The sequence below is a fragment of the Sebastes fasciatus genome, chromosome 13, assembly GCF_043250625.1.
Source record: "Sebastes fasciatus isolate fSebFas1 chromosome 13, fSebFas1.pri, whole genome shotgun sequence".
Taxonomy (NCBI): domain Eukaryota; kingdom Metazoa; phylum Chordata; class Actinopteri; order Perciformes; family Sebastidae; genus Sebastes; species Sebastes fasciatus.
The window spans coordinates 34,163,120-34,177,386 of NC_133807.1; the positions used below are offsets into that span (position 1 = coordinate 34,163,120).

The 14,267-nt window shown below is 40.9% G+C and overlaps 1 protein-coding gene across 6 annotated transcripts in view; it reads left to right on the forward strand.

Moving 5' to 3' along the window:
• Window positions 1-14,267, forward strand: part of LOC141781385 (CASK interacting protein 2) — a 135,470-nt gene that overhangs the window by 105,932 nt on the left and 15,271 nt on the right. For 4 of the 6 annotated variants that reach the window (XM_074657100.1, XM_074657102.1, XM_074657104.1 and 1 more), the window contains exons 12-16: window positions 840-957; window positions 1,345-1,518; window positions 2,554-2,628; window positions 4,517-4,689; window positions 8,217-8,280. In XM_074657100.1, coding sequence (XP_074513201.1) covers window positions 840-957; window positions 1,345-1,518; window positions 2,554-2,628; window positions 4,517-4,689; window positions 8,217-8,280 — 604 coding nt within the window. The remainder of the gene's footprint in view (window positions 1-839; window positions 958-1,344; window positions 1,519-2,553; window positions 2,629-4,516; window positions 4,690-8,216; window positions 8,281-14,267) is intronic. The other 2 variants (XM_074657105.1, XM_074657106.1) reach the window with 2 other exon arrangements.

Sequence of the window (14,267 nt, forward strand, 5' to 3'; positions counted from 1 at the left end):
TCTCATCTTGGTTTTGGTCGTCTCATCTTGGTTTTTGGTCGTCTCATCTTGGTCTTTGGTCATCTCATCTTGGTTTTTGGTCGTCTCATCTTGGTTTTTAGTCATCTCCATCTTGGTTTTTAGTCGTCTCATCTTTGTCTTTGGTCGTCTCATCTTGGTTTTTGGTCGTCTCATCTTTGTCTTTGGTCGTCTCATCTTGGTTTTTGGTCGTCTCATCTTGGTCTTTGGTCGTCTCATCTTGGTTTTTGGTCGTCTCATCCTGGTTTTGGTCATCTCATCTTGGTTTTTGGTCGTCTCATCTTGGTTTTTGGTCGTCTCATCTTGGTTTTGGTTGTCTCATCTTGGTTTTTGGTCGTCTCATCTTGGTCTTTGGTCGTCTCATCTTGGTTTTTGGTCGTCTCATCTTGGTTTTTGGTCGTCTCATCTTGGTCTTTGGTCGTCTCATCTTGGTTTTTGGTCGTCTCATCTTGGTTTTTGGTCATCTCATCTTGGTTTTCATCTTGTCTTCCAGGAGACATACTGTGAATAAGTCTGACCAGTCTTATTTTGATGAGAAGATTTGTACATCAGCAGGAATGAAGCCCAACATGAAGAAACATTTTTTATTTAAATGTGAAAGTGCAATACAAATATTTTTTCCCTAAAATCAGTTAATAACTGTGATCTCAACATTGATCAAAATAATCAGGATTATCATTTTGGCCATAATCGTGCAGCCCAACTAAGTATTTAACGCAGTTTGACTTCAGATTCAGCTCAAATGTGTGTGAACGAGGAGGGAAGCTGATATTTACTCACTCATACGCCAGAGGCCCGTAGTGACCCATCTCATCCCGCAGGTGTTGGAGCAGCACATGGACGGACGCTGGAAGGGCCACATCCACGACACCCAGAGAGGGACGGACCGGGTCGGCTTCTTCCCTCCGTCCATCGTGGAGGTCATCAGCAGACGAAACGGTTAGTCACACAACGAGGACGTCTAGAATTAGACTGAAAACATCCAGTTAAAGAAGAAGAAATAGAAGTAGATATAGAGTCCCCATTTCAGTTAGAAACTAATCCGCCTGCTTCCAGAACATCCCATGCCTCCTCCCTCCTCTGTCCTCCTCTCTCCTCCCTCCTCTCTCCTCTCTCCTCTCTCCTCTCTCCTCTCTCCTCTCTCCTCCCTCCTCTGTCCTCCTCTCTCCTCCCTCCTCTCTCCTCTCTCCTCTCTCCTCCCTCCTCTCTCCTCCTCTCTTCTCCCTCCTGCATCCATCTCTCCATCCATCCCACATAATGACTGACCTCCACCTCTAACCATCAGCTTGATAACCCCCCCGTCCTCCTCCCTGTCTCGCCCTGTAGGGGGCACCCTGTCCCGCCACGCCTCCCTGCCCACCCAGCGCCAGCAGGAGCTGTCCAGAGCCCCCCTCTCCTCCAGCCTAAGCTCCGCCCCTCAGACCGACGACTCCTACACGCTCTACGCCCCCCCCACACACGTGGTGCCGCCGCTAGCCAACGGCCTCACTACCAACACAGGTATACCCACACTCAGGACACACAGGTATACCCACACTCAGGACACACAGGTATACCCACACTCAGGACACACAGGTATACCCACACTCAGGACACACAGGTATACCCACACTCAGGACACACAGGTATACCCACACTCAGGACACACAGGTATACCCACACTCAGGACACACAGGTATACACACACTCAGGACACACAGGTATACACACACTCAGGACACACAGGTATACACACACTCAGGACACACAGGTATACCCACACTCAGGACACACAGGTATACCCACACTCAGGACACACAGGTATACACACACTCAGGACACACAGGTATACCCACACTCAGGACACACAGGTATACCCACACTCAGGACACACAGGTATACCCACACTCAGGACACACAGGTATACACACACTCAGGACACACAGGTATACCCACACTCAGGACACACAGGTATACCCACACTCAGGACACACAGGTATACCCACACTCAGGACACACAGGTATACCCACACTCAGGACACACAGGTATACACACACTCAGGACACACAGGTATACACACACTCAGGACACACAGGTATACACACACTCAGGACACGCAGGTATACACACACTCAGGACACACAGGTATACACACACTCAGGACACACAGGTATACCCACACTCAGGACACACAGGTATACACACACTCAGGACACACAGGTATACCCACACTCAGGACACACAGGTATACACACACTCAGGACACGCAGGTATACACACACTCAGGACACGCAGGTATACACACACTCAGGACACACAGGTATACACACACTCAGGACACACAGGTGATACCTTCACACTGTAGAGAGCAGTCACACCTGTGGATTCATGTCTCTAACCCTGATGTCAACAGGAAGTATCATCACTAATCATTTCCACTGTCAGAGTCCAGAATCAGAGACCCGGCAGAACCTCGTCTCTCTCATGTTGGTCCCTCAGTCAGCCCCCCCTCCCCCCGTCAGAACGCAGTCCTTCAGAGTCTTTGTGTCTGATAGGTTTGTCTTCGAGCCGCCTGTCTCAGTCCGGGTGTCCCTTCGAGGACATCTGGGTCCTCAGAGACTTGTGTCATGGTAAGAACCCCCGAACGACAGCTTCTCCTCACCGGCTGATCTGAAGCTGCCTCGCTGCCTCGCTGCCCCGCTCAACGCTCAACGCTCAACATTCAACACTCAACACTCAACGCTCAACATTCAACACTCAACGCTCAACGCTCAACATTCAACACTCAACGCTCAACGCTCTGCATCGGGAACCGACACACTGAGACGGCTGAACAGGCCTCATGTCGCTTCACATTATCTCATGTCGCTTCTTATTATCTCATGTCGCTTCACATTATTTTATGTCGCCTCATGTCATCTCACATTGCCTTATGTCTCAAAGTGAAAAACACAAAGTTACTGAAGCCGACTGACTGAAGCCACCGCCGGTCTTCTTGGTGTGTCGGATCCATTCACTGCTTCAGGCTGAACTTGCGGTCCGAGCGTCTGGCTGTCAGTAGTCCCTGTTGGCTGTCAGTAGTCCCTGTTGGCTGTCAGTAGTCTCTGTTAGGGGTCAGTAGTCCCTGTTGGCTCTCAGTAGTCCCTGTTGGCTGTCAGTAGTCCCTGTTGGGGGTCAGTAGTCTCTGTTAGGGGTCAGTAGTCCCTGTTGGCTGTCAGTAGTACCTGTTGGCTGTCAGTAGTCTCTGTTGGTTGTCAGTAGTCCCTGTTGGTTGTCAGTAGTCTCTGTTGGTTGTCAGTAGTCTCTGTTGGTTGTCAGTAGTCCCTGTTGGTTGTCAGTAGTCCCTGTTGGTTGTCAGTAGTCTCTGTTTGGGGTCAGTAGTCCCTGTTGGTTGTCAGTAATCTCTGTTGGTTGTCAGTAGTCTGTTGGTCTTCAGTAGTCCCTGTTGGTTGTCAGTAGTCCCTGTTGGTTGTCAGTAGTCCCTGTTGGTTGTCAGTAGTCTCTGTTTGGGGTCAGTAGTCCCTGTTGGTTGTCAGTAATCTCTGTTGGTTGTCAGTAGTCTGTTGGTCTTCAGTAGTCCCTGTTGGTTGTCAGTAGTCCCTGTTGGTTGTCAGTAGTCCCTGTTGGTTGTCAGTAGTCTCTGTTGGTTGTCAGTAGTCTCTGTTGGTTGTCAGTAGTCCCTGTTGGTTGTCAGTAGTCTCTGTTGGTTGTCAGTAGTCTCTGTTGGTTGTCAGTAGTCCCTGTTGGTTGTCAGTAGTCTCTGTTGGTTGTCAGTAGTCTCTGTTGGTTGTCAGTAGTCCCTGTTGGTTGTCAGTAGTCTCTGTTGGTTGTCAGTAGTCTCTGTTGGTTGTCAGTAGTCCCTGTTGGTTGTCAGTAGTCTCTGTTGGTTGTCAGTAGTCTCTGTTGGTTGTCAGTAGTCCCTGTTGGTTGTCAGTAGTCTTTGTTGGTTGTCAGTAGTCTTTGTTGGTTGTCAGTAGTCTCTGTTGGTTGTCAGTAGTCTTTGTTGGTTGTCAGTAGTCTCTGTTGGTTGTCAGTAGTCCCTGTTGGTTGTCAGTAGTCTTTGTTGGTTGTCAGTAGTCTTTGTTGGTTGTCAGTAGTCTCTGTTGGTTGTCAGTAGTCTTTGTTGGTTGTCAGTAGTCTCTGTTGGTTGTCAGTAGTCTCTGTTGGTTGTCAGTAGTCTCTGTTGGTTGTCAGTAGTCTCTGTTGGTTGTCAGTAGTCCCTGTTGGTTGTCAGTAGTCTTTGTTGGTTGTCAGTAGTCTTTGTTGGTTGTCAGTAGTCTCTGTTTGGGGTCAGTAGTTCCTGTTGGGGTCAGTAATCTTCTGCTACCTCCTGACTCCGCCCCTCTCCTGACCCCGCCCCTCGCCTGGCTCCGCCCCTCGCCTGGCTCCGCCCCTCGCCTGACTCTGCCTGACTCCGCCCCTCGCCTGGTTCCGCCCCTGACCCCGCCCCTCGCCGCTGATGCCCCCCCCCCATCATCATCATCATCATGACTTTATTTCTGTGTTCTTGTGTTGCAGCCGGAGACCGGAACAGCGTCGGCAGCACCAGTAGCGTCGGCAGCACCCGGAGCGCCGGCAGCGGACAGAGCACCGAGAGCAACAACGCGCCCAACGGAGTCACACATAACTCCGTTCACCATGACAACGCCGGTCACCATGATAACGCCGGTCACCATGACAACGCCAACAAGGTACACTCAGTACAGTCAGACCGATGCAGCTGCTGCTCCGTCAGGTTGACGGTCTTTGGTTTAAACAGCCAGATGTGGTCCAGATGTGGAGGACAAAACCTGCCAAAATAATGAATAAATGACTCGATAAATTAATACGTCATCGTTTTTCCGCCGGAAACCCGCCGTGCAGCGACAACGGCACCGTGACCATCGGACACGCCGCAGAGCCCGTTCTCTCCATCATCGGACTTTATTATTATTATATATTTATGTAATATATATAATATGATATATATAAATATATATATATATATATATATATATCATATTATTATTCATTCTTTTATTTTTTATCTTGGCAGGTTTTATCCTCCGTATCCTCCAGCTGCAGTTTCATCTCATATTTATTTATACAGCCGGCTAACTCGACTAGTTTTAACTTTATTAATCAAAGAAGTCCCGAAGCAGGCAACTTAAAATCAGCTGATTCATAATTCAGCTGAAATCTGACGATCAGACGACACAATAGAAAATAAATCTGTTGAATATTGTTTCCCAACACAGAACGCTTCTTGAGTTCTTGTCATTTTCTACATGTCTTAGCAGCTTGAATTCAAAATAACTTCATTATTACAGTTAAAGACATGATAATAATACAGAATAATACAGAATAATACATCATAATACAGAATAATACATAATAATAATACATTATAATACGTGATAATAATACGTGATAATAATACAGAATAATAATACAGAATAATAATACATTATAATACATGATAATAATACAGAATAATAATAATACAGAATAATACAGAATAATAATACATTATAATACATGATAATAATACAGAATAATAATAATACATCATAATACAGAATAATACATGATAATAATACATCATAATACAGAATAATACATGATAATGATACATCATAATACAGAATAATACATGATAATAATACATCATAATACAGAATAATACATGATAATGATACATCAAAATACAGAATAATACATGATAATGATACATCATAATACATCATAATAATACAGAATAATAATACAGAATAATACATCATAATAATACATCATAATACATCATAATAATACAGAATAATACATCATAATAATACATTATAATACATCATAATAATACAGAATAATACATCATAATAATACATTATAATACATCATAATAATACAGAATAATACATCATAATAATACATCATAATACATCATAATACATCATAATAATACATCATAATACATGATAATAATACAGAATAATACATCATAATAATACATCATAATACATCATAATACATGATAATAATACATCATAATACATGATAATAATACGGAATAATACATCATAATAATACATCATAATACATGATAATAATACAGAATAATACATCATAATAATACATCATAATAATACATCATAATACATCATAATACATGATAATAATACATCATAATACATCATAATAATACAGAATAATACATCATAATAATACATCATAATACATGATAATAATACAGAATAATACATCATAATAATACATCATAATACATCATAATACATGATAATAATACATCATAATACATGATAATAATACGGAATAATAATACAGAATAATACATCATAATAATACATCATAATACATGATAATAATACATAATAATACATCATAATAATACATCATAATACATGATAATAATACAGAATAATAATACATCATAATACATGATAATAATACAGAATAATAATACAGAATAATACATCATAATAATACATCATAATACATCATAATACATGATAATAATACATCATAATACATGATAATAATACGGAATAATAATACAGAATAATACATCATAATAATACATCATAATACATGATAATAATACATAATAATACATCATAATAATACATCATAATACATGATAATAATACAGAATAATAATACATCATAATACATGATAATAATACAGAATAATACATCAGAATAATACATAATACATCATAATACATAATAATAATACATCATAATACATCATAATACATCATAATACATGATAATAATACATAATAATACATCATAATAATACATCATAATACATGATAATAATACAGAATAATAATACATCATAATACATGATAATAATACAGAATAATACATCATAATAATACATCATAATACATCATAATACATGATAATAATACATCATAATACATGATAATAATACAGAATAATAATACATAATAATACATGATAATAATACATTATAATAATACATCATAACACATGATAATAATACATCATAATACATCATAATAATACATCATAATACATGATAATAATACAGAATAATAATACATCATAATACATGATAATAATACAGAATAATACATCATAATAATACATCATAATACATCATAATACATGATAATAATACATCATAATACATGATAATAATACAGAATAATAATACATAATAATACATGATAATAATACATCATAATAATACATCATAACACATGATAATAATACATAATAATACATCATAATAATACATCATAATACATGATAATAATACAGAATAATAATACATCATAATACATGATAATAATACAGAATAATACATCATAATAATACATCATAATACATCATAATACATGATAATAATACATCATAATACATGATAATAATACAGAATAATAATACAGAATAATACATGATAATAATACATCATAATACATCATAATACATGATAATAATACATCATAATACATGATAATAATACATAATAATACATGATAATAATACATAATAATACATGATAATACATGATAATAATACAGAATAATACATCATAATACATGATAATAATACATAATAATACATGATAATAATACATAATAATACATGATAATACATGATAATAATACAGAATAATACATCATAATACATGATAATAATACATAATAATACATGATAATAATACGGAATAATAATACAGAATAATACATCATAATAATACATAATAATACATAATAATACATGATAATAATACATAATAATACATGATAATACATGATAATAATACAGAATAATACATCATAATACATGATAATAATACATAATAATACATGATAATAATACAGAATAATACATCATAATACATCATAATAATACATCATAATACATAATAATACATCATAATACATCATAATACATCATAATAATACATCATAATACATCATAATACATGATAATAATACATCATAATACATGATAATAATACAGAATAATACATCATAATACATCATAATAATACATCATAATACATGATAATAATACAGAATAATACATCATAATACATCATAATAATACATAATAATACATGATAATACATGATAATAATACAGAATAATACATGATAATACATGATAATAATAAATGATAATACATGATACATGATGTGCAGCTTGTTTCTCTGACTCCGTGTGTTGTTGTGTGTTTGCAGCCGACGCCCTCTGCTGGTGATTCAGGACACTCAGACTGCAGCAAACAGCCCGATCAGCCTGCAGGTACTCTGCTCTTATAATAATATAATAATATAATAATATAATATCAGCGACTGTTCCAACACCAAGATAAAGTCCTGTGTGTACTCAGTGTACGTTGTATTCTGAGGTTAGTATGATAGTATGGTATGAGGATAATACTGTGTGATTTTATTGATTTATTACTGTGGAGCTCCGGCTGTCTTTATATGACTTTATTTCTTTTTTAATTGAGAATACTTTTTTATTAGTGCTGTCAAACTTAACGTGATAATAACGCGTTAATGCTTATCTGTTTTAACGCCACTGATGTCTTTAACGCAACATGTGATTTTTAGGTTGTAGTGGCTCAGGGCTGTAGTTTGCCATGTTATGATTTGAGCATAGTATTTATGTAATATAAATGCAGTATTTTGGTCCACTCCCATGTTGATAAGAGTATTAAATACTTGATAAATCTCCCGTTAAGGTTCATTTTGAACAGATAAAATCATGTGTGATTAATTTTGGATTATTTGCGATTAACTACGGACAATCATTTGATTAATTGTGGTTAGATATTTTAATGTATTGACAGCCGTATTCTCAACATTACAGTTTAGATCACGGTGAAACATACTCGCCAACCTTGAGACCTCAAACATAGCGAGGATTTTTCTCTTAGAGCTCTTCATGTCAGAGACCAGTTACGACTCTTAGAGCTCTCCATCTCAGAGACCAGTTACGACTCTTAGAGCTCTCCATCTCAGAGACCACTTACGACTCTTAGAGCTCTCCATCTCAGAGACCAGTTACGACTCTTAGAGCTCTCCATCTCAGAGACCAGTTATGATTCTTAGAGCTCTCTATTACAACTCTTAGAGCACTCCATCTCAGAGACCAGTTACGACTCTTAGAGCTCTCCATGTCAGAGACCAGTTACGACTCTTAGAGCTCTCCATCTCAGAGACCAGTTACGACTCTTAGTGCTCTCCATCTCAGAGACCACTTACGACTCTTAGAGCTCTCCATCCAGAGACCAGTTACGACTCTTAGTGCTCTCTCTCTCAGAGACCACTTAGGACTCTTAGAGCTCTCCATCTCAGAGACCAGTTACGACTATTAGAGCTCTCCATGTCAGAGACCAGTTACGACTCTTAAAGCTCTCCATCTCAGAGACCACTTACGACTCTTAGTGCTCTCCATCTCAGAGACCACTTACGACTCTTAGAGCTCTCCATCTCAGAGACCAGTTACGACTATTAGAGCTCTCCATGTCAGAGACCAGTTACGACTCTTAGAGCTCTCCATCTCAGAGACCACTTTCGACTCTTAGAGCTCTCCATTTCAGACACCAGTTACGACTCTTAGAGCTCTCGAATTTCAGAGATCAGTTACGACTCTTAGAGCTCTCCATTTCAGAGATCAGTTACGACTCTTAGAGCTCTCTATTTCAGAGGTCAGTTACAACTCTTAGAGCTCTCCATCTCAGAGACCCGTTACGATTCTTAGAGCTCTCCATTTCAGACACCAGTTACGACTCTTAGAGCTCTCCATTTCAGAGATCAGTTACGACTCTTAGAGCTCTCCATTTCAGACACCAGCTACGACTCTTAGAGCTCTCCATTTCAGAGATCAGTTACGACTCTTAGTGCTCTCCATCTCAGAGACCACTTACGACTCTTAGAGCTCTCCATCTCAGAGACCACTTACGACTCTTAGAGCTCTCCATCCAGAGACCAGTTACGACAATTAGAGCTCTCCATCTCAGAGACCAGTTACGATTCTTAGAGCTCTCCATTACAGACACCAGTTACGACTCTTAGTGCTCTCCATCTCAGAGACCACTTACGACTCTTAGAGCTCTCCATCTCAGAGACCAGTTACAACTCTTAGAGCTCTCCATTTCAGACACCAGTTACGACTCTTAGAGCTCTCCATTTCAGTGATCAGTTACGACTATCAGAGCTCTCCATCTCAGAGACCACTTACGACTCTTAGAGCTCTCCATCTCAGACCAGTTACGACTCTTAGTGCTCTCCATCTCAGAGACCACTTACGACTCTTAGAGCTCTCCATGTCAGAGACCAGTTACGACTCTTAGAGCTCTCCATCTCAGAGACCAGTTACGACTATTAGAGCTCTCCATCTCAGAGACCAGTTACGATTCTTAGAGCTCTCCATTACAACTCTTAGAGCACTCCATCTCAGAGACCAGTTACGACTCTTAGAGCTCTCCATGTCAGAGACCAGTTACGACTCTTAGTGCTCTCCATCTCAGAGACCACTTACGACTCTTAGAGCTCTCCATCTCAGAGACCAGTTACGACTATTAGAGCTCTCCATGTCAGAGACCAGTTACGACTCTTAGAGCTCTCCTTCTCAGAGACCAGTTTGGACTCTTAGTGCTCTCCATCTCAGAGACCACTTACGACTCTTAGAGCTCTCCATCTCAGAGACCAGTTACGACTATTAGAGCTCTCCATGTCAGAGACCAGTTACGACTCTTAGAGCTCTCCATCTCAGAGACCAGTTACGACTCTTAGTGCTCTCCATCTCAGAGACCACTTTCGACTCTTAGAGCTCTCCATTTCAGACACCAGTTACGACTCTTAGAGCTCTCGAATTTCAGAGATCAGTTACGACTCTTAGAGCTCTCCATTTCAGACACCAGCTACGACTCTTAGAGCTCTCCATTTCAGGCACCAGTTACAAGTCTTAGAGCTCTCCATCTCAGAGACCACTTACGACTCTTAGAGCTCTCCATCCAGAGACCAGTTACGACTATTAGAGCTCTCCATGTCAGAGACCAGTTACGACTCTTAGAGCTCTCCATCTCAGAGACCAGTTACGACTATTAGAGCTCTCCATCTCAGAGACCAGTTACGATTCTTAGAGCTCTCCTTCTCAGAGACCAGTTTGGACTCTTAGTGCTCTCCATCTCAGAGACCACTTACGACTCTTAGAGCTCTCCATTTCAGACACCAGTTACGACTCTTAGAGCTCTCCATTTCAGAGATCAGTTACGACTCTTAGAGCTCTCCAATTCAGAGATCAGTTACGACTCTTACAGCTCTCCATTTCAGAGATCAGTTACGACTCTTAGAGCTCTCCAATTCAGAGATCAGTTACGACTCTTAGAGCTCTCCATTTCAGAGATCAGTTACGACTCTTAGAGCTCTCCATCTCAGAGACCCGTTACGATTTTTAGAGCTCTACATTTCAGACACCAGTTACGACTCTTAGAGCTCTCCATTTCAGAGATCAGTTACGACTCTTAGTGCTCTCCATTTCAGACACCAGTTACGACTCTTAGAGCTCTCCATTTCAGAGATCAGTTACGACTCTTAGAGCTCTCCATTTCAGAGACCAGTTACGACTATCAGAGCTCTCCATCTCAGAGACCACTTATGACTCTTAGAGCTCTCCATCTCAGAGACCAGTTACGACTCTTAGTGCTCTCCATCTCAGAGACCACTTACGACTCTTAGAGCTCTCCATCCAGAGACCAGTTACGACTATTAGAGCTCTCCATCTCAGAGACCACTTACAACTCTTATAGCTCTCCGTCTCAGAGACCAGTTACGACTCTTAGAGCCCTCCATCTCAGAGACCAGTTACGATTCTTAGAGCTCTCCATTTCAGACACCAGTTACGACTCTTAGAGCTCTCCATCTCAGAGACCAGTTACGACTATTAGAGCTCTCCATCTCAGAGACCAGTTACGATTCTTAGAGCTCTCCATTACAACTCTTAGAGCAATCCATCTCAGAGACCAGTTACGACTCTTAGTGCTCTCCATCTCAGAGACCACTTACGACTCTTAGAGCTCTCCATCTCAGAGACCAGTTACGACTATTAGAGCTCTCCATCTCAGAGACCACTTACAACTCTTATAGCTCTCCATCTCAGAGACCAGTTACGACTATTAGAGCTCTCCATGTAAGAGACCACTTACGACTCTTAGAGCTCTCCATCTCAGAGACCAGTTACGACTATTAGAGCTCTCCATGTCAGAGACCAGTTACGACTCTTAGAGCTCTCCATCTCAGAGACCACTTACGACTCTTAGAGCTCTCCATCTCAGAGACCAGTTATGACTATTAGAGCTCTCCATGTCAGAGACCAGTTACGACTCTTAGAGCTCTCCATCTCAGAGACCAGTTACGACTCTTAGTGCTCTCCATTTCAGAGATCAGTTACGACTATTAGAGCTCTCCATCTCAGAGACCAGTTACGACTCTTAGAGCTCTCCATCTCAGAGACCAGTTATGATTCTTAGAGCTCTCTATTACAACTCTTAGAGCACTCCATCTCAGAGACCAGTTACGACTCTTAGAGCTCTCCATGTCAGAGACCAGTTACGACTCTTAGAGCTCTCCATCTCAGAGACCAGTTACGACTCTTAGTGCTCTCCATCTCAGAGACCACTTACGACTCTTAGAGCTCTCCATCCAGAGACCAGTTACGACTCTTAGTGCTCTCTCTCTCAGAGACCACTTAGGACTCTTAGAGCTCTCCATCTCAGAGACCAGTTACGACTATTAGAGCTCTCCATGTCAGAGACCAGTTACGACTCTTAGAGCTCTCCATCTCAGAGACCACTTACGACTCTTAGTGCTCTCCATCTCAGAGACCACTTACGACTCTTAGAGCTCTCCATCTCAGAGACCAGTTACGACTATTAGAGCTCTCCATGTCAGAGACCAGTTACGACTCTTAGAGCTCTCCATCTCAGAGACCACTTTCGACTCTTAGAGCTCTCCATTTCAGACACCAGTTACGACTCTTAGAGCTCTCGAATTTCAGAGATCAGTTACGACTCTTAGAGCTCTCCATTTCAGAGATCAATTACGACTCTTAGAGCTCTCTATTTCAGAGGTCAGTTACAACTCTTAGAGCTCTCCATCTCAGAGACCCGTTACGATTCTTAGAGCTCTCCATTTCAGACACCAGTTACGACTCTTAGAGCTCTCCATTTCAGAGATCAGTTACGACTCTTAGAGCTCTCCATTTCAGACACCAGCTACGACTCTTAGAGCTCTCCATTTCAGAGATCAGTTACGACTCTTAGTGCTCTCCATCTCAGAGACCACTTACGACTCTTAGAGCTCTCCATCTCAGAGACCACTTACGACTCTTAGAGCTCTCCATCCAGAGACCAGTTACGACAATTAGAGCTCTCCATCTCAGAGACCAGTTACGATTCTTAGAGCTCTCCATTACAGACACCAGTTACGACTCTTAGTGCTCTCCATCTCAGAGACCACTTACGACTCTTAGAGCTCTCCATCTCAGAGACCAGTTACAACTCTTAGAGCTCTCCATTTCAGACACCAGTTACGACTCTTAGAGCTCTCCATTTCAGTGATCAGTTACGACTATCAGAGCTCTCCATCTCAGAGACCACTTACGACTCTTAGAGCTCTCCATCTCAGACCAGTTACGACTCTTAGTGCTCTCCATCTCAGAGACCACTTACGACTCTTAGAGCTCTCCATGTCAGAGACCAGTTACGACTCTTAGAGCTCTCCATCTCAGAGACCAGTTACGACTATTAGAGCTCTCCATCTCAGAGACCAGTTACGATTCTTAGAGCTCTCCATTACAACTCTTAGAGCACTCCATCTCAGAGACCAGTTACGACTCTTAGAGCTCTCCATGTCAGAGACCAGTTACGACTCTTAGTGCTCTCCATCTCAGAGACCACTTACGACTCTTAGAGCTCTCCATCTCAGAGACCAGTTACGACTATTAGAGCTCTCCATGTCAGAGACCAGTTACGACTCTTAGTGCTCTCCATCTCAGAGACCACTTACGACTCTTAGAGCTCTCCATCTCAGAGACCAGTTACGACTATTAGAGCTCTCCATGTCAGAGACCAGTTACGACTCTTAGAGCTCTCCATCTCAGAGACCAGTTACGACTCTTAGTGCTCTCCATCTCAGAGACCACTTTCGACTCTTAGAGCTCTCCATTTCAGACACCAGTTACGACTCTTAGAGCTCTCGAATTTCAGAGATCAGTTACGA